Source organism: Acinonyx jubatus, chromosome D4 (assembly GCF_027475565.1).
Source record: "Acinonyx jubatus isolate Ajub_Pintada_27869175 chromosome D4, VMU_Ajub_asm_v1.0, whole genome shotgun sequence".
In the NCBI taxonomy this organism is placed as follows: domain Eukaryota; kingdom Metazoa; phylum Chordata; class Mammalia; order Carnivora; family Felidae; genus Acinonyx; species Acinonyx jubatus.
The window spans coordinates 11,679,460-11,704,998 of NC_069391.1; the positions used below are offsets into that span (position 1 = coordinate 11,679,460).

The following is a 25,539-nucleotide window of genomic DNA, read 5'->3' on the forward strand; positions in this document are numbered from 1 at the left end:
GTCTCAGGAAGCTGGCCCAGGAGTGTTGAGTGGATGTTGTCATCCTAGAGCGTGTTCTGGGGCGTCTCCTTCCAGACCAGCACGATTGGGACATTTTCGTGGGAAAACCAAAAATGTGTCCCTCTTGCCGCCCTGCAGTGTTTTTCACAGCAAAGGCTCCCAGGAGGGTGGAGAACAAATCACTGGTTTTTTTATTTTATTTATTTTTTTTATCCCCTCACTGTGGTTATGAACAGTTTCTGGCTGTGTTAGAAGCCCGGTGCCTAGGTCTTCAGAAGCCACTAAAGAATTCAACTTCTCGCCTTTGCCCAGGTTTATCAGTGTGCATGTGCTGAAGGCTTCCTGTGTACCGGAGGCCATGCTGGGGACACAGTGGGGAGCAGAAAGACACAGGCCCTGCCCTGGGGATCTTGCTGTCTTCTTGGGGAGGCACACGTAAACAGGCAACTGCAACATAATGTGATAAGTGTTCTTTTCTGCTTACGAGCCAAGCACACCACTGCCAAGTCAGGTCCCTTGGAAGTGGCTGCATTTGGCCGAGAGTAAGGAATTCCTCAATGAAAGACCTCTTTTGTTCTTCTTGTATGGCCAAACACTGCACTTGGCAAATCACAGACCAGCAATAAGGACTTGCTGATTGATTGATAAAAGGAGTTTTAATATTCCGAAGGACCATTGAAATAGGATACTGAGTAATTTTGGAAAGCAGTATGGAATAAATGAGCAGGTCAAAATTTCATATTGTCCGATGACACAGAATGCTTTCTGGGTCAGACTGCAATGTTTTTTAATTAAAGCTCAAAATTTCTAATACGGGCTGTTACCAAAAATTGTGCTAAGTGTTAATCCTAATAATTACATTACTGTATCTTATTCTTTTATATGCCCACTTGATCCAGTCTCTTTGTTCGAATCAGTTAGAATTATCTTTCCAAACCAGCACAAATCAGATTATGTGATACATTTGATTAAAAATCCTCAGGAGTGCCGGCTCCATATCCTGGCCCTTCGTGAGCTGACCTCATCTGGCCTCAGCCCCGCTGGCCATTCCTCCCATGATGCACTGACCACTTCCTAGGATCGCATGGCTTTTCAGCCTCTGCACTTTTTTTTAATGTGCTCTTCCCTATCTCTCGAATGCCCTTACCCATCCTATCCCCCTGTGTGAGCTCCTCATCATCCCTCATGGACCAGGCCAAATGCCTCATCCTCTTAACTCCTTCTCTGACCTTGCAGACCATGAGCTGCCTCCACGAGCCTTGCGCACACAGGTAGTGCGGCCCTCAGGACCTTCAGCTGCGGCTATTTACCCTGGGGCACGCCCCCCCCCCCCCCATACTGGAGGTCCTTGACGGCTTAGGCCAGCCTTCCCGTGACTCCATATCCTGCAAGGCTAACACAGGTGCCTCCGCAGCGAGGGCTCACAAAATACCTGGAGCCTGTGCACTACGTATCCATCCCTTGGCCTCCTTTGTGTCCTGGGAAAGCCATCTTTCCTCCTCTTCTCCCCGCTCTCCCAGAGAACCTAAACCAAGAAATTGGTATGTCGGATGTGTACGAGAGCCATGATTGATGTTGATGGCTACTCATTCTTTCCTTTTCTCAAGATATCAATGTTAAGGGAGGCAGCCTGCCAGAGTGATTAAAACTAACAACACAGAAAACGAAGGTGAGGAAAGGAAGGCACATGATTCCGGGTAGCCAAATAAACTAGAATTTCTTGAGAAGTCGTAGATTGCTATGGGGAAAGCTTGCCTCAGAGAGCCTGGGAAGAGCTTTTCTTCCAGCCAGCAGACTGGTGCCAACCAAAATACCGGGCCCCCCTGCGCCTGGTTATCAGTGTCTGGATCCGCACCCTGCTCTCCCAGAACCACCCATAGTGATTCTACCATGGCCGTAACTACTTGCCCAGGACCAGTTACCATCTAGGCCGGTTTCTCTAATTAAATTACACGCTCTGGGAATGTTGCTTAACTTGTTTAAAGGGAAGAGGTTTCTGTTGGTGTTGGCCTACGGTTCTCTTCAGTCCAAGTTGCCAATTGATGTTTTCATTATAGAAAGGAAGCGGAGCCATTCTGAATACCGTGAAAACAAAGGCGAACCCAGCTATGAAGACTGTCTATAAGTTTGTGAGTACGGGTCTTGCGCTCAGGATCCAAACAGATCTGTCCCTTAGCATGACTAAACCCTTAAATACACCTGACCCTGCCTTGCAGAGGTGAATCAGGGGCCGGCTGTATCCTAAAGCTTCCGAGGCTCTTAGAATTATGTAGTGTTGATATTTTGTGACCAGGTCGGTGATGTTTTTCATTGGAACTGTTTGTGCTCACAGCTGCTGCCCTCAAGAAATGGGAAGCTACGGGTTTTAGCTTGTACTAAAATAGAGACTGGGTGGCTTAAGATGCTGGCTGTTCTGTGCCGGTGTCCCTGGGACCTGGAGGCGTGGTCTGCGGAGTGTTCTGGTAAAACCTTCCCTGTGGGTATCCCCATTATCACGTCAAAATAAAGCAGCTCCTTTGCTGGTTACTGAAGACCGTTCATGGTGGGACACACTCCCTGATTTTTGTCCCAAATTCTTCATCAATCTCTCTCACCACTGCCCTATAGGACGTGCATTGTTTGTGAAACCCATGCCCACAAGCAGAGAGAAAATAGGAGAACACGTCAGTTCCCGATCCGATGTGCCATCTTTTACAAGCCTCAAGTATTTTTTTTTTCTCTCATGGTTTCTCTTGCTTGCTAATTTGACTGTGAGCCACTTAACTGGGGTGGTTTTGTTTTATTTCCATTTTTAATTTTGTTAGTCCTTTCCGTGCTTAAACTGTAGTTATTTTAACCGGGCGGGTGGCCTGCCAAGAGAACCACACAGGTCTGAAACGACAGAAAATAAAAGCTAGGGTGTGTGCCGAAATGAGATTTAAGGAACGGCACTAGGGGCACCCAGCAACGTGTCGGCTCAGGCCATTCAGCCCCGGCAGGAAATTGGTCCTGAGGCCCTGCCCTGGTGAAATGTAATAGATATTCAGATTCTGGCAGCCTCAAAAGCTGCTGCTCGACACTTACTGGTGGCTATCACCGGGCTGCTGAGATAAATAATCATAGAGAGCAGATGAAGGGCTTTGGAAGGGGGGGAGAAATCAGTGCCGTCAAAATGCAGAAAATAAAATCTCCGTAGCCTCTTTAAGGGATTTTTTTTTTTAACCTCTTAACATTGTATTTGTTTTCATAGCCATTATGTTTTCGACTTGATGATCCCATTTTTCCTTCCTTTTTCTAGTAATCAGAGAAGGTGATTCACGACGGATTGAAATCAAGCATAGTCCCTGCTGGAAACAGAGAGGGAATCTTAACTTAAATTAATTTTTCATGCAGGCAAAAGATCATGCAAAAATGGGAATAAAAGAGGTGAAAAACCGCTTGAAGCAAAAGGTACTTGAAGTTCTTATTCAAAATGTATAAGCACCGTGTATGAAATGCGTGGCCACAAAAAAGTATGATGTGATCAATAGAGGGCCGTTTGATACAGTGTTGTTAGCACACTTCAAAATGCATTACCAGCTGTCCGGGAGTTTTCACACTGTTATAAATATTCACAGACAAAAAACTGTCTTCAAATAACATTAAGACTGGCTTAAACCCACAAAGGCAAGCAAGTTCAGAGTCCCCACTGCCAGTCTGCCCCTTGCCCACCCCACCAGGCCTGGGGTTCACCGGGCTGTATCGAAATTGGCTCAGCGCCACCCCCACCCCCCGCCCCCCATCTGGGCACCACAGCCGACCTCTGCCCTGGGGCTGCTTATGACCAAAACCCAGAAGCATCTCCAGGGAAATGACTGCCATGATCCCGGCAGGCACCTGGCCACCATGCAGACATAGGGCACAAAGGGTGGGTTGCTGGAGGACGCCGCGGGCTCTCCTCACAGTGGTGGGTTCACCAAGAGGAGCCCAGCAGTTCCCATTTCAGACTCTCGGGAGACAGGGAGAGGACTTTGATTATCTTCCTGGACCATCAGTAAAATGGTATGACTCCTACAGCTGCACGCTGGCCCGGAGTCCCCTGCCTGATTCTCTAGCCTTGTACAGGGAGGTGAACATAGCAGAGGGCATTTTTGTATTATGATGAATGTCATCAGTATTACTGTTGTCACCCTTCAGTCACCACTTTACCTAAGGATGGTCCGTGCTGGGGGCTTTTACATTTAAGCCTTAGAACAGCCGCGGGGCGGGGTATTATTCCTATTTTGTGTGTAAAGAGACTAGACTGTGGTTCGGAGGTGAAGGAATTTGCCCAAGGACACACTGCTGGAGCCTACAGAAGTGGGATCAGGTTCCAGACCCGTCCATTTCTAGCATCCATGCTCTTACGACAACAGCATTTCTTACTGCCCGTCTAAAACAAGTGTTTGCTTTTCCAAAAGATGTTTGGGAGCACTTGACTTCGTTATCCCACACCCCCCAGTGTGCAACTCGAACAAGGGCCTTTGTCTATCTTGGCAGTTTTTAAAAAATTGAAAGCAGTTTTAATTTTATGAAGTCAGAAAGGACCTCTCATTAACTTGCAATGGTCAAAGGAATTGATTCCTTTCTTTTAATTGCAAAATAATTTGTTCTGACTAAGCATTTAAATTCCTAGTTTCAGCTGAGAGTGAATTTTTAACGGCCAAGATTCAAGTCCCGAAATAAAACTCCTGTCGTGTGAATCCAGATAGACCTTAACTGTGGACTGTTGCACCCTGCCAGAGGCCGGCAGGTGGAATTCTTGGATGTTAAGTCCTATACATACTTTTTTATCTCCTACCCCAGCCGCGTGTAACTGAGTGGGATAAAATACAGAGTGACAGGGAGGGGGGAGTTCTCTCACCAAATTTTCCCTCCTTGATGACCTGATCTCGGCTCAGCTGGTGTTAGAATACCACTGGAAGTAAGTAAAGAAAGGGGTCCCTCCTCAGGCCGAGGACAGATGTTCCTTATTGGTCGGATCTGCTCTCTGCAGGCCATCGCCTCCCTCCTGGTACACGGAAGCGCTGGGCCTTCCGAAAATCCCCTTTTTATGATACGTAGCATTTCTGCAAATAACCGGTTCCGCTCCGGTTTTGTGATGTTGTTGTTCAAAGCTTCACTTAAACAATCCAGATCGCGCTCCTTCCACGCCGCCCCCCCCCCTTCCTCTCCTTGATAGTATCTAAAGCAGATTTTTCCCTCCCCTTCTCCTCTTCCCCCTGCCAGTCTTTTCAAGAATAGCTTCAGGAGATAACGTTCTATAGAAAGTGTCAGTACATTTCAGGTGACACAAATGGTGAAGGCATTTTATAGAAATGTGGCTTGTCACCATCGGACTGTTGACAGATCTATTAGTGCACCTTTTTCAATTTTCACTTTTCCCCCCTTCGGTCTTACAGATTTCTACAGGCTTGATATTTTGCAGTTGTTCTTGGAAGAGCTATTTTGTAATTGAAACTCTAGCATTGTTCAGTGCAGACAGGACTTGGTCTTCAGTGATATGCTCTCCTGCTCCCTTTCTTGAGCTAATTTAGGATTTGGCTTCATCTGACCTCTCTCACTGCGGCAGAAAATATTTCCTTGGCTTTTTTTTTTGTTCCCCTCCCCCCCCACCCCCCACCCCCCACCCCCCTTCACACAGCAACATATCCGTGTGGCTCCCCAGATGCGTCTAATACAGACATCTCAAGTTTGGTTTCTGCTATGAAATTGAGGCAGTTCCCAACAAAGATCCAATTTTCAAATGTACTGGGTTGCCACCTGGCCTCCTCTAACTCTGCATAGTGATGGTGACCTCGCAGATATAATCAAGAACCCAATCTTGCCCTCTGCGCTCCCGCCTTGGGTTTGAATTGCAAATAGAAAATGTGGGGCCGACCTGCGGAGAGGTCACCATGGTGTGTGGAGGGTCCATCTCTAATATGACTGCACAGGGCCCCTTTTCCATCCCTTGTTCATTTGTGCAGCAGATTTTCAAAGCATCTGAAAGAGGAGCTTTCACGGTATCCGTGTGACCATTGGCAAATAATTGTTAATAGATACTATAGTGTGGCTTTATTCCGTACCTGCTCTGCTTCAGCCCAACAACAAAAAAAAAAAAAAAAAAAGAAAAAGAAGAAGAAGAAGAAGGATGGATAATAACATGTTTCTCTGGATAAATGCAGCAAGGTGGTCAAGTTCTTCTGTAGCTTGGCCTTCTTTGAAGTCAAGCTCAAAATTAGGAAGAAGAAGAAATGGCCAAGATGCTTCCCGGCTGTCGCTTTCTAAACAGAGAGTGTAGTGCTTTCCTCCAGAGCATCTCCCCCCGCCCCCACCAGACCTGGCCTCCAGAAGAGCGCCGCCGTGTGGCTGGGCTCGTGACTGTCAACAGATTGCACTCCTACAGCGTCACACGAGGGTGGCATCGGAGTGCTGTTTGGAAAACAGTGGCCGCACACACGCTCCTTCTCACCTGCAAGGAGCGTTAAGATATTCACATCAGAATGTCATTTTGTCGTCTCCTGGGAAACCCCTGAAGAATTACCTTTTTTCTTCCATATTAGAGTGACTGAATCGAATGGGCCCATTTCACAGCCCTTTTTAAAGTTTTAAATCTTTGATCTTGGAGACACAAATCGAGCTTGTTGATAAAGAGCTTTTGATGGGAAGGAGCAAATTCACAGCTGGGTTAGCGAAGCCTCAAGTTTCTGGCCAAACATCTCCTGGTGCACTGAAGGGAGTAAGCGCGTGTGGGGCAGGCAGATCTAGGTAGACTCGCGTAGAACAGACATTTTCACACCTTATCACACAACTGTCAGCTCCCTGTCTCCAACACATTAAAATAACGGCGCAGCCTCATTCACAGAAATTTCCAACTTTGGATATTGTTTCGATATCAATATCCACATTTTAATTTTCATTTGCTGCGGCGTGAGGTAGACTGGAAAAGAAGGGCGCTGCACGAATCTGAACTTGGAGACCAGTAATCTGAGTCGCAGATATTAAGGGCTCAGCCTCACACCCGCCTTTAAACCCCTGACGCCACAGGGTGGTAGTTGAGCTCCTGAGGTAGATAAGCCGGTTGTGTAGGATATTAACTGTGTGACCTTGAGTAAGTTACTAGACCTCTCTGAACCCAGTTCTTTCTCATCTATAACTAGGAGAAGGATTCATTTTTACTGGATTGTTGTAAGGATTAGAAGAGGTAATGCCTTGCAACAGCAACACTTAGTAGCCACTCATTAAGTGGGAATTTTCATCCTATTCGTTTCCTCATGTCCCACATCGGAGCAGCCGATCTGCCCAGACACCCACGTGTGCATATACCCTGAGAGCATGGCTGACATGGGGTCACCGTCCTTTTGGTCATCCACACAGCCACCAGAGCAATTTTTCTAGGCCACAGCTCTGAGTCACTCTCTTGATTAAAACCTTTCAGACTTTTCAAACCTTCCTCCACCTCAGCCAGGGGGTTCTTGAAATGCCCCAGCCGCCGGGTCACCTGCCCTTCCTTAACCGGGCTGTGCTCTCTACATACCCCTGGGCCAGGAAGTCTCTACCTACATCTCTGCCTCATGAAGTCCTGTCCTCAGCTCCTTCTGGGTCCAGCCCCCTCCCTAGCTTGTACCCAAGGCCACTCAGCGCCCCCCACCTCCCCTAGGTTTCTGCCTTCTGCCTTCTCAGAGGTACTCTGTCCGGTGACTTACTGTACATGTCCCTGCCTCTTCCACGGACAGGTGGAGGTTAGACCCTAGTCATGCTGTTTGATTCCAGCAAACCCTTAGGGAAGGTGATGGGAATTGAATTGTTTTCTGACTCCTTGGCTTTACCAAGAGATGGGAACTGGTAGGGCCCCCAGGGCTCCTGGTAAGAGATTCGCCACCGTGTGGTGGCCTCCGATCTACAGCTGTGTCTAGTGCCTCCCTCCCCTGTGACCCTTCGGGAAGGAAGGAACAGATTTACCCTTCCTGTCCGCTTCTTGGTTTTGCTTTTTCAAAATGACATTTCCATAGTCTTTTTTTTCCCCCTTCTGTTTACAAACAAACAACAACAACAAAAAACATGTTTATTGGAGACAATTCAACAAATCAGACAAGCAAAAAGAAAATGACCTTGTTTTATAACCTGCATTTTCACTTACTATATTCTGAGCATTTCCCAGACCACTAAAGGTCTCTCTCTTCCGCTCGTCCTTGTTTTGCGTGGCTGCGGAAAATTTTGTCTGATGGGCATATATACATTAGTCAGTCCCTTTGTTGGATACTTAAGTTAGTTCCAGTTTCTTCTAGTCAGGTATTCTCATAAGTAAAACGTTGCAGGAATTCTTAATTGTTTCATTAGGATAAATTTCTAGGAATGTAAGTAATGGGCCAGAGGGCATGCACCTCTTTTAAGGTTTTGATATAAATTGCCAATTTGTATTCCCTCCAGAAGGGTTTGGGAGTGCCTATTTTCCCAAACCCTTTGCTGACAGCTTCTCAGTTCTTAGACCACAATTTCTTTAATCACAGGATCTCTACTCTGTGTGAGATCTCTGCCAGTAGGTACAACAGAGTTGGCCGCATTTCTTTCTTTACCAGGGCTCCTCCCAGCTCTGCTCTCCCTGGGAGGAAGCAGTGAGCTGTCCTTCCCCAGCGGCAGGAAAGAGTGAAGAAGTTAGTAAGTTAGCGGGGCAAGCCACGGGACTGTGAGAAGTCTTACGCACTTCAGGATCTTCTAACTGAAGAAAATTAACGTGCAGCATTGTTTTTTGATACACAAGCACATTTGTATATTGGACACGTTTGCTTTCCAAATGTTCAATTCGATTTACAAAGATTTGTTAGAGAGCATGTACTACTATATATTGCAGGCTCTGGGGCAGAGAACCCAAACCCCAAGGAAGGCAGTCTTTAGGGACAAGCAGATAAGTGCAAAGAGACCGTGAGGCACGGCAGCATAAGGTCAGTGTTAACAGTAGGGATTTCCAGGGATCACACCTCACGGTCTCTTGAGCACCTCCTCAGCTCACGATGTCTTCACGCATGCTGCTGCTATGAGTTGATGTCAGTATAAGTGCCAGAAATCCTGTAGTTCTTGGTTCCTCCACTTTCTAGCTTGTGTGGCTTTGGGTGAGTTGCCCTCTTTAAGCCTTGTTTCCTCACCTATAAAAGAGCCATCATCCTGTTTACCTCATGGTTGCTGTGGAAACTAAGTACGATGGTGAAGGTCAAGGGTCTGGAAAAGTGCCTGCCAATAGTGGGCGCTCAACACAACGAAGGGAGCTCCTCTTAGATAGCGCTCTTTCCATTTTTCCCCGGAGATAGAGATCGAAGGTTCTGTTTGCACGGGAATGTAACATTTTTCAAGCTCCCTTGTGTTCTGTCTCCTTTAATTCATTCTTCCCGTAGCTTTGAAGTTCACCAGGCGGGTGGTGGTCTCCCCGTTGTACAAATGAATAGGTACAAAAAGGTTGGAAAGATCAGCTAGTTGATGGTAAAAACAAAACTGGAAGACAGTGCTTACTTACAAGCTTAAACTAAGACACTTTGCCCCAAACCACCACATATATTTTTTTAAAAGGCTATCATCTTATAATTTTATTACTGTGAATATTTTCTTACCATGTAACCTTACTGCTTCTTATAGCCAGTCACTCACACACACGCACAATATTTTTCCTGAACTAAAAGTGGATTTATTTTTTCTTTTTCTCTCTCTCTCTTTTTTTTTTTTTTTTTACTCTTTGGCTTTACCCAACCTTTGTGTCTGTCTTCTCAGTAACCCCTCCTGGATCCAGAATGCCCCCTTTGCCCTTTGTTACTTTCTGGTGCAGATGGAGCCCCTCCCCCTCTTTGTTCCACTTGACCTGAGCACCTTAGGGCAGCCCCTTTCCAAAAGAGCCCTTTCTAATTGGCTGTCGGCAGCCTCTCATCACGCAGCCTCAGCCAAGCTAAGACTTGGGGGCCACTTAATGCAAGCCCTTCCTGTGAAACCAAGAGGCCATCACCTCCCTGTGTTGTCACCAGGCAGGACCAGAGTCTGCAGCTGAGTGTGTGGGGTTGAATATAGATAGATAGATCCCTGGAGTTTATTATAATAAAGTCTATACCTTATTAGTAGTAAGTACGCCATTATTATTAAGTGCTGTACATAGGACATTATTGAGTAATAATGTTCTAGACGCACTTATGTTGCTTTATCTCCTTTACTCCTCCTACCTACCATATCCCCATTTTACAGATGAGGAGATTGAGGCTCACAAATAAATGTTATGTGTGTTTCTTCCTTAACGCATTATTATCCGAGAGAGGACCACTTTGTTCCATTGGCCACCATTCTCTTTATTTGGCTAGGTTAAAAGCAACCAGTTGTCAAGTCTTTTGTGTGCAGAATTTAATGAGTACTAAAGGCATGTGTCTTGACCGAAATATGTCTTTGTTTTAGCAATGAAAAGAATTGGAAATTTCCTTTATTATTTCATTCTTTTAAAAAAAATTTTTTTTAATGTTTATTTATTTTTGAGAGAGCGAGAGACAGAGTATGAGCGGGTGAGGGGCAGAGAGAGAGGGAGAGACGGAATCCGAAGCAGGATCCAGGCTCCAAGCTGTCAGCACAGAGCCTGATGCGGGGCTCGAACTCACAAGCTGTGAGATCATGACCTGAGCGAAGTTGGATACCCAACCAACTGAACCACCCAGGCGCCCTTCCTTTATTATTTCATTCTGACTGGGAGTTATTTTTTCTTGGTAAAAAAAAAATTATTATCATTTAAATGGGGTTTTTAAAATTTTTTTATTTGTACATTTATTCTCTGCCTTGTTCCAATGAGAATCTAAGCAACGTTCATGACTTGAGTAAAATACATGGTCCATAGAGCACAAGTGGGCACCATCATCCTCCCAAAGAACCAAAGGAACCATTCCCTGCCTTTTGCACAGTGGGGTTTTTCTTTTCTTTATACTTTGACTTCATTCACCAGAAGTCCAAATTCAGTGTAAATTTCTGAATTTAAAAATATTACTTTTTGGTTCCTTAAGTGTTCTCCAAGTCATAAAATCCTAACTCAGACCCGGGTCTGGTCTCGGTCTCGTCATTCTTTGCCAGAAAGATAAAGGCTAAGAAAGATAGAGCATAAACACCTCATTCTCACAGACAGTAACATCATCAGGAAGCAAGTGTGGAGAAAGCGTCCACACTCACAAATAACAAAGTATGCAAATTAAAACAACAATGAGGTCTAATTTTGCACCTCTTAAATTAGCAATACATTTTTTTAAATGATAAGGCTAACAAGTACCATGAAGCTGATAACTCATCCATTGTCAGTAGTTGGTGTAAATTGCAAGGCAATTTGGTAGAATGAATAAAAAGGCTTAGAATGTTTATATCTTTTGACTTAGTAATTTTATTCCTAGGGATTTCTATAAAAGCAATAATCCAAAAGAAAGACAAACTGCAATGTTTATCACTACGGTGTTTAGAAAGACACACACACACACACACACACACACACACGGAATAGCCTAACTGCCCAATAACAGTAGAGTGGGTTATTAAGTTATTATATAGCCACTCAATGAAATATTATGCATCTATTAAAATTATCATTAAAATGACTAGTACTGTGGAGATGCTTATAATATAGTAGGAGAAAATAGAATGTAAAATTATGCATGAGCTGTGATTGCAAGTAATTTTTAAATGTCTGCATGTGGACAAAGTGAATATGTAAAAATGGAAATAGCTGTGCAAGGTAATAGAACAAAAAGACTTTCCCCCCACTGTTACGAATTGTTACCCGGTTTTTGTAATTTAACGTGTATGATTTGGGTTTCTCTAATCCTTAAAAGTCAAAGAGCCAAGTTAGCCTTCTGCTTCCTCCATCGCCCGGAGGAAAACGGGCTCTGAACATCCCAGAGGGTGTGTTCCGGGGCAGGCCCCTTGGCCATGGGCCTGGAGGGAGCATCTGCACACAGCAGGTGCCGCGACCCCAACACCAACCTCCACTGGCTTCTCTCTGCAGGACATCACCGAGAATGGCTGTGCCCCCACCATGGAAGAGCAGACGCCAAAGACTGTGCCGTCCCCACTGGTGGAGGCCAAGGACCCTAAGCTCCGAGAAGACCGGAGGCCAATCACTGTCCACTTCGGACAGGTACGTACCCTGCCCTTTGGTTTTTTAGCAGAAGCTATACATAGCACCTGCAGCAGACAGGCTTTCCACTGCCGCTCTCGTTGGCAAAACAACTCCGTGGAGTTTTGCACACCTTTGAACGTTTATTTGGTTACAAGCGTGTTTTTAAGGTCAACTCTCAAAAATTTTGAGACAGCGTGGCTCTGCTGGTAAACTAGCTCAACTCTTGAATGAAGTCATTAAATGCAGCTATCGCCTCCCCCACTCCAAGGCACTCCGTTTAAGGTGCCTCCGTTAGCTAAGCATCTCATTAGAACACTTTAGCATCCCAGGCCCTTCTTTGCACCTTCAAATAAAAGGCAACAAGCGAAGTCTTAAAAAAAAAATCAATTAGGAGTTCTTTATTAATGTACTTCCTGAAAATCAATATCGGGAGTGGTGCTTCTCAGAGTAAACACCCACGCTACTATTCTAGAGATGCGATTCTTTCTCCAACTATTTTTGATGACCTGAGCATGTGAAAAATTGTCTTATTTGTTTGATTTTTTCCCCCTTAAGTAAAACATTGTATTCTGTAGAAAAACGGAATTTTTAAATCTATTTCCAAGCGGTGGCTGTATTTTAGTTGAAATAGATTGTGCACTCTCCCTTATTTCTCTTCAATTGACTCTCCTGATGAGCAAAAGTCATAATTATTTGGTTTGTGAAAAATGGCTGTCAGCAAGATGTGACTGTAACAAGAATTCGCAAGGTTATGTATTTTTAAATCGCTTGACTCTTTAGCCATTTATCAGATGGAGCATAATTAAAATAGCCTCTTTTATTTTATCTTAAATATGATTGCTTTTCCCTCACATAAAGGATCTAGATACATTTTTAAATGTCCTGTTTTTAACAGACATTTATTTATCAAGTGCCTACTGTGTACCGGCATTGAGCTATTTAGGAATGAAGAGAATTAATGAAATGGTTGCTTTGGGTTATTATTGTAAGGGGTGAGTTTGTTGACACATAAGAATCTTCCTGTGTAATCAGTATTTTCAGATAATACGTTCATATGTTGTAAAGTTGTGGGGGGGTCACCCGTTTTCCTGATTTTACACTTAAAAGGGACGTGATAAAAATGGAAATGTAGTACAAGAAAGAGGCATTCTTGGGGGCAGTGCTCCCTTGGTTGAATGCTTATCTTCAGATTGTGTTTGTTGCTTTTGCACCCTCAAGAGCGGCCTCCTCCGGGGCTCAGGCCCTGCTGGAGACATCTGCACCCCATTTCCCTGGCGGTGTTTGCTGAAAGCACAGCCCCCATTGTAGCCAGCGTGGCATTCTAGAGCCAGCTTCCTGCTTTCCTTTGTCCTCATTCCTGCACACACTAACCTTCCCATGAAAAGAGCCCCTCGCTGGAGTTTGAAGCCCATTACAGAGAAAGAGGGGGCGGGGGAGAGGGATTTCATGGTGTTAAACATTCCATTTTCGAAACACAAAAAAGGAGGTCCTATTTGAAATGGAGAAAAACCTTCTTTCCATTTCAGCAAGAAGTGGAGACGCTTTAATGTCATTCCCAGCTAAATGCAGAATAAGAGTGTATGTGTGCGGGTGGGGGATAAACAATTAAAAAAGCCACCCCAAACTCTGTTGAAATAAGAACTGTCTGTGCCTTCACAGGTCTGTAAACTGGAGAGGATGAAAGTGGCTTTTTCTCCCCGTTTGTCACTTCCCTCACGTGGCTGCCAGCATTATGCAAGTGTACAGGAAGGCAGGATTTTTTTTTTCTTAATGCATGCATGCGGATTAAGGTCAAGCCCCAAGTATCAGCCATGCAGCGGGCTCTCCCTTACAGCTGCAGCCACAGAGCCTACCCGCAGCCGCGAGATGCCTTAATTGAGACGTGCTGTCAAAGTGACAAACACATTTGCATACAGTCTACACTCTATTTATTTTCTCTGGAAAGGTCTACAGTCTGCTGTTGGTTGAACATTCTTAATCAGTTTGCCGTAAGTGAACTGCCAGCCAGCTCACTGCTGCCGGCCCGGCCGCTTCTTCATTAGGTGACAGATTAGCTGCGGGGGGGATGGGCCGGGGAAACCGCAGACCCCTTTCTTTTAACTCTTTCCGGCTTTGCCCCTCACCCCCCAGGCTGGGGTGTCCTTCGGTGCTTTTCCAGGCACCCCGGTTTGGTGGGCCGCTGACTGGAACCCGCGGTGTTTCTAGAGCGCCTACTACTGGCAAGCAGGAATTTTAGGGACTTTCTATTCTCAAAGAACAGGCTTTCGAGTTCCACTTCAAAAATTTTGGCCACACCCTCCTACCATCTGTGCTATTCTTGTACTTGCTGTGTTTCTTTAAATAGGCTCAGACCTGACGTCGGTACCAGCTTTAGCCTCGTCCTAAGTAATGACGTTGACAGAATCACAGGTCTGACGTCTCAGTCCAGTTTTTTTCTCTAAGGCATATCAAAAAAATCTTGTTAAGTGTCCGTCCATACGTCACCTGAAATACTCCTGTGACCCCGACAGTACACATTCTGTTTTTGGAAAATGTGTCATCTGTGCCCTCGCCCTTTGAGGAAGGAATCGTTAGGCACATTTTAAGGATCCGGCACTAAAGCCCGGGGACCCAGGGGGACCTGGCCGGGGCCACAGTGCCAGCACCTAGGACAGTCCACCTGCGAAGCCCACTCCGGCTCCCTCACCAGGCAGGGATTTCAGCTGTTTGATGTGTCTGTTAAAGCGAATGTGTCCCAGCGAAAGAATTTGAACTAGCCAGACAGTACAGGCAAACCTCAGAAAGAGTTGGCCTTGGCTGTGCGTTTCTGTGGATCTCATTCTTTGAGGACGCTTAGCTTTCCATCTGGGCCAGAGACTGTAGAGACGGTTATCACATTCGAGGAGTACGTGTGGCCAGCCAGGGGAGGTCGGTGGGGACACTGCGGGGGACCCGGGTGGTTGTGCCTGGGAGCTGGCAGAGGGAGGCCTTCGAGGAGGAGGAGCCGAGGAGCCGGGCGGGGCCAGAGCCGACTCTGCGGGGGGGGGGGGGGGGGGGGGGGGAGGAGGTGCTCTCTGCCTCTGTGCCTCCCTGCAGCTTCCTCCTCTGAGGCTCTGACCATCCCTCCATTTATTTATGCATCTATCTGTTCATCCGTGTCTTGAGACCTACCATGTACAAAAAACAATAATAAGTCCTTGTGGGGCGTAATGAGGGAGACAGACTAGCAAATGGACAGTCCAGCCCTGAGTGATGAGCACCGATGTGGGGTGAGCTTCGGGCACTCTCAGGGCCCCCAGAGGCAACCCCTTCCCCCCGAGGACCGCTCCCCACAGTCCCAAGTTGGGCCCTATAATTAAAAAATGTTTTGTCAACAAACTGACCTCACAAAGGATTCGATTGCTTCCTAAGATTGTTTCCTAAAGCAGACGCACGCACCGCACGTATGGCCGCTCCTGAGGAGCCGTGTCGATGGTTCCAGACAAGAGCGAAGCAAATGGATCCTCAGTTAGCCCCTGCATCCTGATCATGCGTGCTTTCTCTTAAAGAGTTCAAAAACCTCAAAGAACTTGACAATGCCCATTCCTACCTTGGAAAGTATTTAGGTTTAGAGAGGCTTTAAATACCTCTTTCTTCCCCTCCCAAGTTCGGAATAGTTGAGAAATAAGGCCCAGGAGATAGTCAAATGAGATAAGCATGCCAGCTTTTTTACTGATAAGGCTGAAAGGAGAATACTGTTTTAGACCTGAGGCCAGATGGGCTTGCTAAAACTTCACTTCAGAATTAAAAAGACCGAGCTACCCCGCACAGGAGAAGGGGGACAGTTGCGGGCAGCGCCTGCGACTGGCTGCTCCGCAGGAGGGAGGCGCCAGGGTGCAGGGAGCGAAGCTCATGGGCAGTTCTTCCACACCCCCGCCCCCGGGGAAGCACTCCTCCCCCCTGGCAGGGGTGCAGAGAGAAGCTAAGGGGTCCCCCCCCCCCGCTTTTCTTTCCTGGGAGGGGGAATGGACATTCCCTCCTCTCCGTGGCGGTGGAGGGGTGAAGAAGCCACGTCCTCCGCTCACCCTTCAGCCAGAACACCTTGCCTTGACCCCTTCTTGGAGAAGTCCTCAAAGGTAGCACCACCCTGGAAACCGCTTTGCTCCCTGTGTCTAATAAGGTGGACAGGCCACTAGGTGCTCTCACCTCGGTGCTGGTAAGGAAGAAAAGCACAACACCCGTTGTACAAATGAGGAAAGAGGCTCGGGAGGCGCGTGCTTGAGCTAGTAGCTGATTCACACCGCGCAGCCAACGGCACCTCTGTTTCTCGGCCCCCACCCTGGCTGGCGGGACCCGACTGGCCGCACGAGCCTAGTGACTGGGTTCTAGTCCTGCTTACGTGCTGGCCACGCTATGCGTCTCAGAAGTAGGACAGCACCCCCCGCCCCACCAGCAAAAACATCATGGTAAACCCCCTCCAGGGCCCCATTCGTGTGTTTCCTCCAGATGATTGGTCCTGCAAACTACACGATCGCCTGCCTTCCAACCTGGAGATCCCCAAAAGCGCATCGAAAGGTGCTCTGCTCTCCCACTTGAGCAGAGGCTTCTAAATCTCTTTAACATAAAGTTTGAAAAGCTGGCTAAACCGAAGCCCAAACTAGGCACTAGCGTGTCTTCCAGAGATCTGGGACAGAGTGGTTTGGATACACCCCCGGGAGCAAATCTTGGAATATGGTTGCCTGCTCGTCTGTGCATATGGAGAGCTCTTGCTTGACAAGCATGAGCTGGGCCATTTAGTGCCAGTCTCGCACTAGGCTGGAAAAGCTGCCCAGCCCGTGACTGCCTTCTCAGCACCGTTGGCTCTGAGTGCCCTGAGAAACCCCTTCTGCCCCATTGAGCTTGGAAGTCACCCGCGATTCCTTTCAAGTTAGCCATTGCCTCCCAACCACCTCCCACAGACGTTCCCGTAATCCCCGGGCGCCTCAAACCACAAGCCTGCAGTCTGAACACACACATTCCCCGCCAAACTCACTCCTCGACCTCCGTCTCCACCTCAGTGAATGGCCGCTCTCTCTCCAGAAGCCTGGGTCCACTCACCCCCTCCTCAGAGCCTCTCCCTTCCGCCTCCCGGGCACTGCTCAGTCCCTCTCCTCTCCATGGCCTCCATCACAGCTTTGGTTCAAGCTGTGTCATCACTCAGATGGACTGGCCCACCGTCTCCTGACTGGCGTCTGGCCTGCAGACTTACCCCCGACTACATACCCCACATGGCCTCTCAGGGTCCACTTGAAGCGTGTACAAGTGGCCTTGTCACCTCCCTGCTCCTCCCCACCCCCAAACATTCCCCCTTCTTCCTTGGCTTAGCACACAAGGCCCCTCATGGTCTACCTGTCTGCCCTCACAGCAGGACCCTTTTGTAAATCCGCTCCTGGGAAGAGTTAGCCGCTCCTGTCTCTGTGCTACCCTAGAACTTGGCACACGCCGTGCGTCTCGCACAGCCTTGTAATTATTTCTTTGATGCGCGTCCTCCCCTGTGAGAATGTGAGCCTCTGGAAAGTCTGCCACAAGACCTGGCGCTGAACTGGCGTGCCGTAAACATCTTAACGTTTTATTATTGATGTGGATTTTTAAATTGATTAATAATTGATTGATTATTGTTTAAGTACTTGCGGTGTGTCCAGCCAGTCATTTGGTTTTATTGCAGTTGCTCTGCTTATAATTCTGTTCACGTGAAGAAGAAAAATGAATATTCCATTAGTGGCCAAAAACTACTTCCAAATCACTTTCCATAAATAAGGGGTTTATTTCCAAGTGGAAACAGCTTTGTATTATAGGAATTTAGATCCTCTTATTTTGTGTTTTTATGAGCTCCCAAGTCTAGTCCCGTGTGCCTGGGGAAAGGAAGGGAGGGGAAAGAGGCAGAGGAATGGGGGTACCCCCTGTTCCCAGGGTGGGTTGAGCCAGGGAGGAAGGGAGCCAGGGAGAGCAGTCAAGGGAAGGAAAAGTCTGGCATCCCTTGAATTACATAAAGCAAAGATTTTGTCTATAAAAGAGACTAAACTGCATGACCAAATGCAAAGGAAGAACTTAACTTGGATTATGGTGGGGTTTGTTTTTTTTTTTAAGCTTTAAAGACATTCTTGGGGAAGTTGGCAGATTTGAAGATGGACTAGGATGTTAGTTGATATGATGGAATTATTGTTAATATCATGGTTGGTGGGGGGCTATCTTTATTCCTAGGAGATGCATACTGAAACATTTAGGGGCAAAGAACCATGATGTCTAAAACTTGCTTTCAAGTCGCGTGGTCAAAATATTATGCGTGCACACACACGCGTATATACCATCCATTCACAGAGACAGAAAAAGCAAACACAGCCCGCGTCCCCCCCACCCCTCAAAATGTAACTACTGAAAAGGCAGATGCTAATCGGTCGCTGGGGGACAGGGTAGTAGAGAGAACAAAGCACAGGTTTTAGCATCAGGCGGCTCTGGAATTAAATTTCAGCTCTGTTACTAACTAGCTGTTCCTAACTAACCTCAGTGAAATGAGTTTCCCCATCTTGGGCGTGGGGATGGTAGTACCCATGCCCCAGGTTGTTGTAAGGATTTAGTGCGATATTATCTGTCCAGCTAAGTGCTGCACATAGGCCCTCGGTAAATACGTGTATTTCTCCAGTGGGGAAGCAAGAGCCAGCTGGTGGTCACCCACTGACACGGCCCCCCAGCCAGCCTGGCTGCCCAGGCCCTGACCATCATCGTGGCTCTCAGAACCCATACCCCTCAATGGCAGCCTTCCTGCCTGTGTGCGCTGGTGACTGACCTGTGTCCCCACAGCTCTTGGTGGGAAAGCCAACACCTCCACTGAGCAGGGGTTGCCTCATGGAAGAGAGGGCGAGGGGCTGGCGGCATGGCCAGGAGATGGCGCCGGAAGGAGCAGATGTGACTAGGACAGCAAGCACAAGAGGCAAGTTGTGGGGCAGGTTGAGGCACCAGACGGGAGGGAGCCGATGAGCATCGTGGTCTGTAGTCCAAAGTCATTTTCGTGCTCTGATTCGTCAGCCGTGTTTTCACAGTCCAGAGTCCCCGTTGTTTCCAAATCCTGGTTCCCCTTTTTCCATCGCCCCTCTTCCTGCTCTCTCAGCCATGCCTGTGCGTGAGAAGGCCGATGCTGCTGTGGTGGTCCCCCACTCCAGCCCCTCTGGCTCCACTCCAGCTTTTGTGCCAGCTGCAGCCTGACCACAGCCTACTCTGCCTTCCGTCCTGGTGGGGTGGCTGTCCAGAGTTGCTGGGACTCATTCACTGCCATTCCAAAAGCAGCGAGGCCCCTAATTGCTGGTGGGTCTGTCAGGTCTGCCCGGAGAGGGTGGCTGGCAGGCCTGTCTTTCCACGCGGACTCACTTTTTCAGGAGCCCAGGCTAGCCCAGAGACAGCTTTCCAATGGAAGGTTAACAAGGCCAGGGTTTGCTCCTCTGGGCACACATGGTCGATTTGGGAGGGGAACCTTGCCAATCAAAGAGAGAACTCAGATTCTGGAAATTCATAACAAGTGGAAAACTCAGGAGAATTCTGATTAAGCCTTCTCAGATGCTATTTGTCTCGTCACCGGGAGCTTGAGAAGGCCAGAGAGTTCAGCACTGCGGGGTGAATTTCCTGATGCGCCCTGGAAGGGCCGGGAAGTGTCAGCAGCCAGGAGAAAATCCGGGTTCGGACAGCAATGTAGCTGGCTAAGCTACAGCACCTGGTCTCCACTCAGCACACGTGAGGATGGTCAGCTCCCTCCCTGACCACCCACCTTCCAGAACTTTTGAGCAGTTTACCAACAGTTTGAGCACCTCTTGTATGCGAGGCATTGGATGGTCTCAGGGCAGTTGTGGGAGGGGCGTGAGGACAATTGCTCATGTCGCGCCGGGCACTGAGCGGAGACCCGGAGAACTGTGTTCCAACCCCAGGTACGGTGCTCGGCAGTACCCACAGGTTAGCCCACAATCCTTTCAGCTACCTGGGGGAGTTTCAGGTATTCTCTCCCCTTGCAGAGGGGAAGACGGGCCAGACAGAGCGAGGATGGAGACCTAGCCAGGGTGCACAGCTTAGAAGCAACAGTCAGGATTCCAAGCCATGTCGTTTGTGACTAGAGCTTGGGTTTGTACCCCAGCTCTGTGCTGAGAACACGGCATCTTTGTTCTGGTCGCCCCGGTATCTGCTTTTACCTCATCCCTGTTTCGTGAGCTTCTCTCACTGCCCTTGGCCTCCCCCAAACCTGCCCCACCCCAGTTCTACCAGGACGCCAGCCCACTGTACCCATACATCCCTCTATTTCTGGGGTCACATGTTGCTCTCCTCAACTGGTCTGTGAGGCATAGGGACATCAGAAAACATCAGCAAGCAATGAGATAGGCAGCCCCTTTGGCCCTCCAGAATATGGGACCCTCCCCAGGATTTCCCTCCCGGATCACAGACTCACCTGGTGGTCGGAGAACTTACCCAGTCTTCAGGGCTCTGCCGGGATGACCCCCCTCTCAAGCTCCCCTGCCCACCGCTGAGCCTTTTGGGCTGGAAGTACCTGCCATCCTCCACGTCAGGCCAGTGCTTCTCCCCCTGTGAGGCTCTGCTAAGTGCCCTCCAACCTGGACAGGGTCCCATCCTTTCCTCTTGTCCCCAGCACACAATTTGTACTCGTTCATTCCACTGCTCTTCCTGGGTATCTGCTCCAGGCCAGATCCCATGCTGGGTGCCGGGGGGAGCCCCTCGGTGAACCAGCTCCTACTTTGTCCACTGCCAGGAAGGAATGTCCTTCCTCCTCTGTTCCTCCTGACAAAAGCCCATCAACGTTTCAGGGCCCCCCTCAAGCCCCTCTTTCCCGAGGAGCCCTCCCTGACTCCTGCAAGCAGAGCTCTTCCCTCCCTGCTCTGGATCGGCCCCATCCCCATGCCTGACACACTGTCCCGAGACGGGGGCGGTATCAGCTTCAGCTCTGTGACCTTGGCAGCCTCACGAGGCCCGGCACAGAGGACTTGTCCAGGCAGAGTTTGGGGAATGACCGAGTGCTGAGTGAGTACGTGAAAGGTGGAGAATTGCAGGAAAAGGTGGGAGTAGCTCCGTGCACGCCTCGAGCAGCCGCTCAGTTCGGCAGAGCAGGAGAAACTGAAAACGGGTGGCTGGTATTCTGAAGGGCCTGTGTTCCCTTTGAAACGCCCGTGCGCGGTGCCATGCGTGAGCGACAGGCCTCCTGCGTCCCCCGAGTCTGCGCACGCTCCGCAGCGTGACAGCGGGGCCTCTTTGCCAGAGGACTGACCAGAGCCTAAAAACAGCATTTCTTTTAAGGTTTGTGCTGGAGCAGCTCCGAATCCAGCTCCCTGCCAGCGAGATATTGAGCCCAGCAGGACAAGAGCAGGAAATCTGATTCAGCGAGACCAGAGGAGGAATTTTCTCAGATTAGAATTCTCTGTGCCAAAGGTGGGGAGTTTATCACGGTAGGGAAGGGGAAATAAAACATAAAATATTGAAAATAAGTTATTTCCCACCAGCAAGATCCTCTGGGAGAATGGACTCGAATGGTGTCAGGGGCCATGCCGGGAGTCCCCACCCCATGGCTACAAGCGTGCTATGCCAGGAACCGCCTGTTATGTTGTCCCCCGTCCATCCCTAAGCACATCTGTGAACTAGGTAAATTATTAACCTGGCCATGCCGAGAAGGAAGGGATGACAGACTGAGCAGTGGCACCATAAGGACGGGTGAGGTGGACTGGGTTGGTTTTCATTATAACGTGGACCTACTCTGTGGGATTCGGGCCTCTCACCGGCAAATCACCTCACTTAATCTTCTCAACAACCGTGTAAGATTGATACAGTTATTATTATCTCCAGAAAGCCAGTCCCAGAGAGGTTAAGCGACTTGCCCAAGGTCACACAGTAAGTGGCAGAGGAAGAATTCCACACCAGGTCTGTCTGACGCCGGAGACCAGGCTCTCCCCTCGCTCTGAGCCTCTCGTCAAACTCTCGTCGTCATTTCTGCCTGGTTTCCTGAGGCATCTGGTGGTAGCTGCCAGCGGCGTGGGGCCTGTTTAGACTCCAGCAGTGTGGACAGGATGGCCGTGGAGGTCAAGGGCACTTTGTTCTGCCTCTGCTCATGGCTGCTGCCTGAATTTGGGACCTGGCTTTCTCCCCAGAATAAACCTACAGAGTCCCGGATTCCTTACCACCATGGAGTGAGGAGTGTACAAGGAACAGTGATGTTGCCCTTCTGAATGCCTGGGTACTGGGTGCTTGCCTTTTCTCACATTATCGTACCCAGACTGATGCAGTGGGGTCTAGACCGCCCTCCTCTTCAGTAGGGTCAAGGGCCTCACCCTAATCCCCTGGCTGGTACGACGGATTCAGACTCAGAGCCCCAGCTGCTTTTCCCTTTACCTCCAGGCCCCCTGACCTTGGGGCACCTTGGCAGCAAAGGCTGCGTGCCAGCCTCCTGCACACTGGATCTGGGATCGCCCCGACCGTGTCCCTCATTTGAGCTATTGCTTTGCCACGTTGGTTTTATCGTCAGTCTGCTTGGTTCCACGTCTTCTGCAGTGTTGCGGTGCGTTTGTTTGTTGATACTGCAGAGAATTTTAAAATGTAATCAAAGTACGAAAACAGAACGTATAAAAGGGACTGCTCCCAAGGGATCGTTGATTCTATCCCACTTGAAATGCAAAGTGTGGTCGGGGATTATCATTGCCTGGGAGCCGTTGAAACTGAGTTTCTGAGGTGTTGCTCCCCATCAGCCATCCGGTTCCATGGTTACGGGTACATCCCGGCCCTCCCTGGGATGCCCCGGTCCCAAACTCCTTCTAGGTGGATCCCTGTTTGCACTCTCTTTCCGGAGACGAGACAGTAAAATCTTTGCAGAGGGCCAGTAGGTGGGGTCTTGGCAAGATGGTGCCTTGAGGCCGGCTGGAATAAAGCAGTCAGGAAGCCCAGGAGACTGTCACTTCCCAGGCCTGCTAGCCAAGGGGTTGTTCTTTCTACAGATGGGGGAAGCAGGGTGGGAGGGAAGCTTCTGCCCCAGGGCTATCTCCCAGACACCTTCAGTTGCCCAAGCCATGATGACCAGCTAAGAATTCTTCTTCCCCTGCCGCCCTTCTGTCTTTGGGGGTAAAAATCCTGAAGCCTTGGAGTTTTTTCTTGCCAGGCAGAACTCTGAGTTGTTCTTTTATGTCCTCATTAATGCCTTCCTTCACTTATCCAACATATAACGAGGCATATCGGCTGCAAGCCCTGTCCAGGGCCCCAGGGTCACAGAGGAATAAGATATGGTTCTGCCTTCATGGCATTCTTTCCAAACCATATGGAGAGAGAAATGCTATTGGACGTAGTGTACTGGCTGGAGAGGGGCCCTAAGATGTTTGGCCGAACCAGGGCAGGCTTCTCAGAAGAGGTGACATGTCTGCTGCATCTTGAAAGATAAGTTGTATATTAGGTGGAGGCGGAGGAGGAGGGCATTCCAGGGAAGCAGAGTGACCTATGTAAGGATAGGAGAAGCTGACTCTTCAGAGAAGAGGGGGGCCAACACGGGGAAGCAAGAGGCCAGGAAGCAATTGGCAGGGCTGGGAGCCAAACCGCGTAGGTGGGCAGTGCCCAGGTCTCCGGGGGGCTTGAAATGCGTCTTGTGGGTGTCAGGGAGCCAGTGAAGATTGTATTTGAGGGAGTGGCATCTGGGAACTTTCTAGGCCACATGGGAAGGGGTGGGAGGTGGGTGAAGCAGGGAGGCTGCTGACGAGGCCTTTAACTCACAGTCAAGAGCTAGTGGGAGTCTGACCTAGGACCCTGCCTATGGGGGTGAAGAGGAGGGAAAGGTTTGAGAGAGATCCGGGAGACACAACCTGCTGGTGGGCTGGCTGCCCTCCGCGAGAGCTATTGAAGTTCACCTTAGAATGACCCAAGGCTAGACACAGGCTGAGCTTCTCTTCCTCCCGCCAACATGCTCTCATGAGATTTGAGGCACAGCCCATGAGAGTGGGAGTATCTGTCGGGGTGTGCAGACCCAATGGACATCCCCCTCCGTAGCCCAGTGTGAAAGGTTCTGCCGAGGGACAGAACGGCCAGCTTGGGGGAAATAGGGTACAGTGACCTCCACCCTCTCTGTCCCGCTTTTGCCCCAAGGCTGTCTACCAGCCGCCTTTCTTTTTCCGCTCTCTCTGGGTCCTGTTACCCATACCTTATTCTACCCTCTCCCCCTTCCCGGGGTGTGGAGTGTTACGGCTCCTGCTCTCTGGGTTGCCAGCTTTCCGGTGTCCCAGGTCATCTCTGCCAAGGATGATGGACGGTATTATGCTAAACTTTACGGGCAGCCCCTTAAAATGCAAGCCTCTGCCCGTGATGGATGGAGAACATCCGGTTGTTTAGCCGACCACTTAAGGTTTGTTGCAAACCTGCAAGAACCACGCACAGGCGTCTTGTTAGGCCCGTTGCGACAAGGACCCCATAAATAAATAGCAGAGCATGCCTTGGTGCGTCAGGGCTGGAGTATGGAAATAGAGGCACCGTATAAATAATACATATTTACAAAATAAATACATCAGTATGTTAGTATATGCAGCCATAACCAAATCACCCAGCGTAACAACCCGAAAAGCTCCGAGGGTCGGCCACGTGATTGACTTCCATCCATCAGTGTGTATCAGTGGAAGGGAGGGGGTCCTCCTGCCCGCTGACCTCGAGGCCTTTGTATTGAGGCAAGTGGTGAGGATGCAGGTGGGCATCCTGACACGCAGCTTTCCTGCCAGGGTTTGAAACCTGCCGCGGCCTTGTGTTCCTACAGATGTCTTAAGGTCTGCCACCAAACAGAAGGCTGATTAGCACCAAGTTGCAGGATGTAATGGGTTGTGCCTACAGGAAGATGGCTGGCTGGGGTGGGGGTGGGGGTGGGGGTGGAGAGGGGAGCGGATTTTCAAATTCTGCAGATTCGCTTCAGCTTACGAAGAGAACCCGTGGGTCGACGTTCCGGGTGACGCGTAGCCGAGGCCTGTAACCTTCAGCCTTTCGCCCTGAAGGTAGGGCTGGGCTTTTCAGAAGGTCGGCTCCCCATCTCTGCTGCCCCTTTCCGAGCCGTGAACCCCACTGGGCATCTGGCTCCAGCATCTGGAGCTCCGAAGAAGCGGCTGACAGAATGGCCACTGGAGCGAGCGCCCCTCCCCTCGCTTGTAATGGCACAATGCTGGATTTCAGTATTTTAAATGAAAAGTATATGCAGTTAGCTGTGCGCTGACAATGTCCTTGAGGATTTGACAGTGAGATTTTCCAGTAGTTGGTCTTCGTTAGGATCCTGGCGGTGTTTAATAAGGCAGTCGAACTGCTGGCACCTTGGGTTCCTGTTTGTTCTCCGAGGGCTCTGGGGCTGCTGCGGTAAGCACATCGACCAGAGCTGATCATTACAAGGGCGTACGCCACCATGAATAAAAATGTCACACGTTTTCCCATCTCACAGCGGTACAAAATGTCAGTCC

At 49.1% G+C, this 25,539-nt stretch overlaps 1 protein-coding gene across 20 annotated transcripts in view; it reads left to right on the plus strand.

Annotated features, from left to right (window-relative positions):
• The window catches only part of DENND1A (DENN domain containing 1A), a 508,124-nt gene that overhangs the window by 443,846 nt on the left and 38,739 nt on the right, over window positions 1-25,539 (plus strand). For 16 of the 20 annotated variants that reach the window (XM_027035064.1, XM_053204646.1, XM_053204645.1 and 13 more), the window contains 3 exons: window positions 2,058-2,129; window positions 3,373-3,429; window positions 11,984-12,115. In XM_027035064.1, the coding sequence (XP_026890865.1) occupies window positions 2,058-2,129; window positions 3,373-3,429; window positions 11,984-12,115 (261 nt within the window). The other 4 variants (XM_053204650.1, XR_008290952.1, XM_053204651.1 and 1 more) reach the window with 4 other exon arrangements.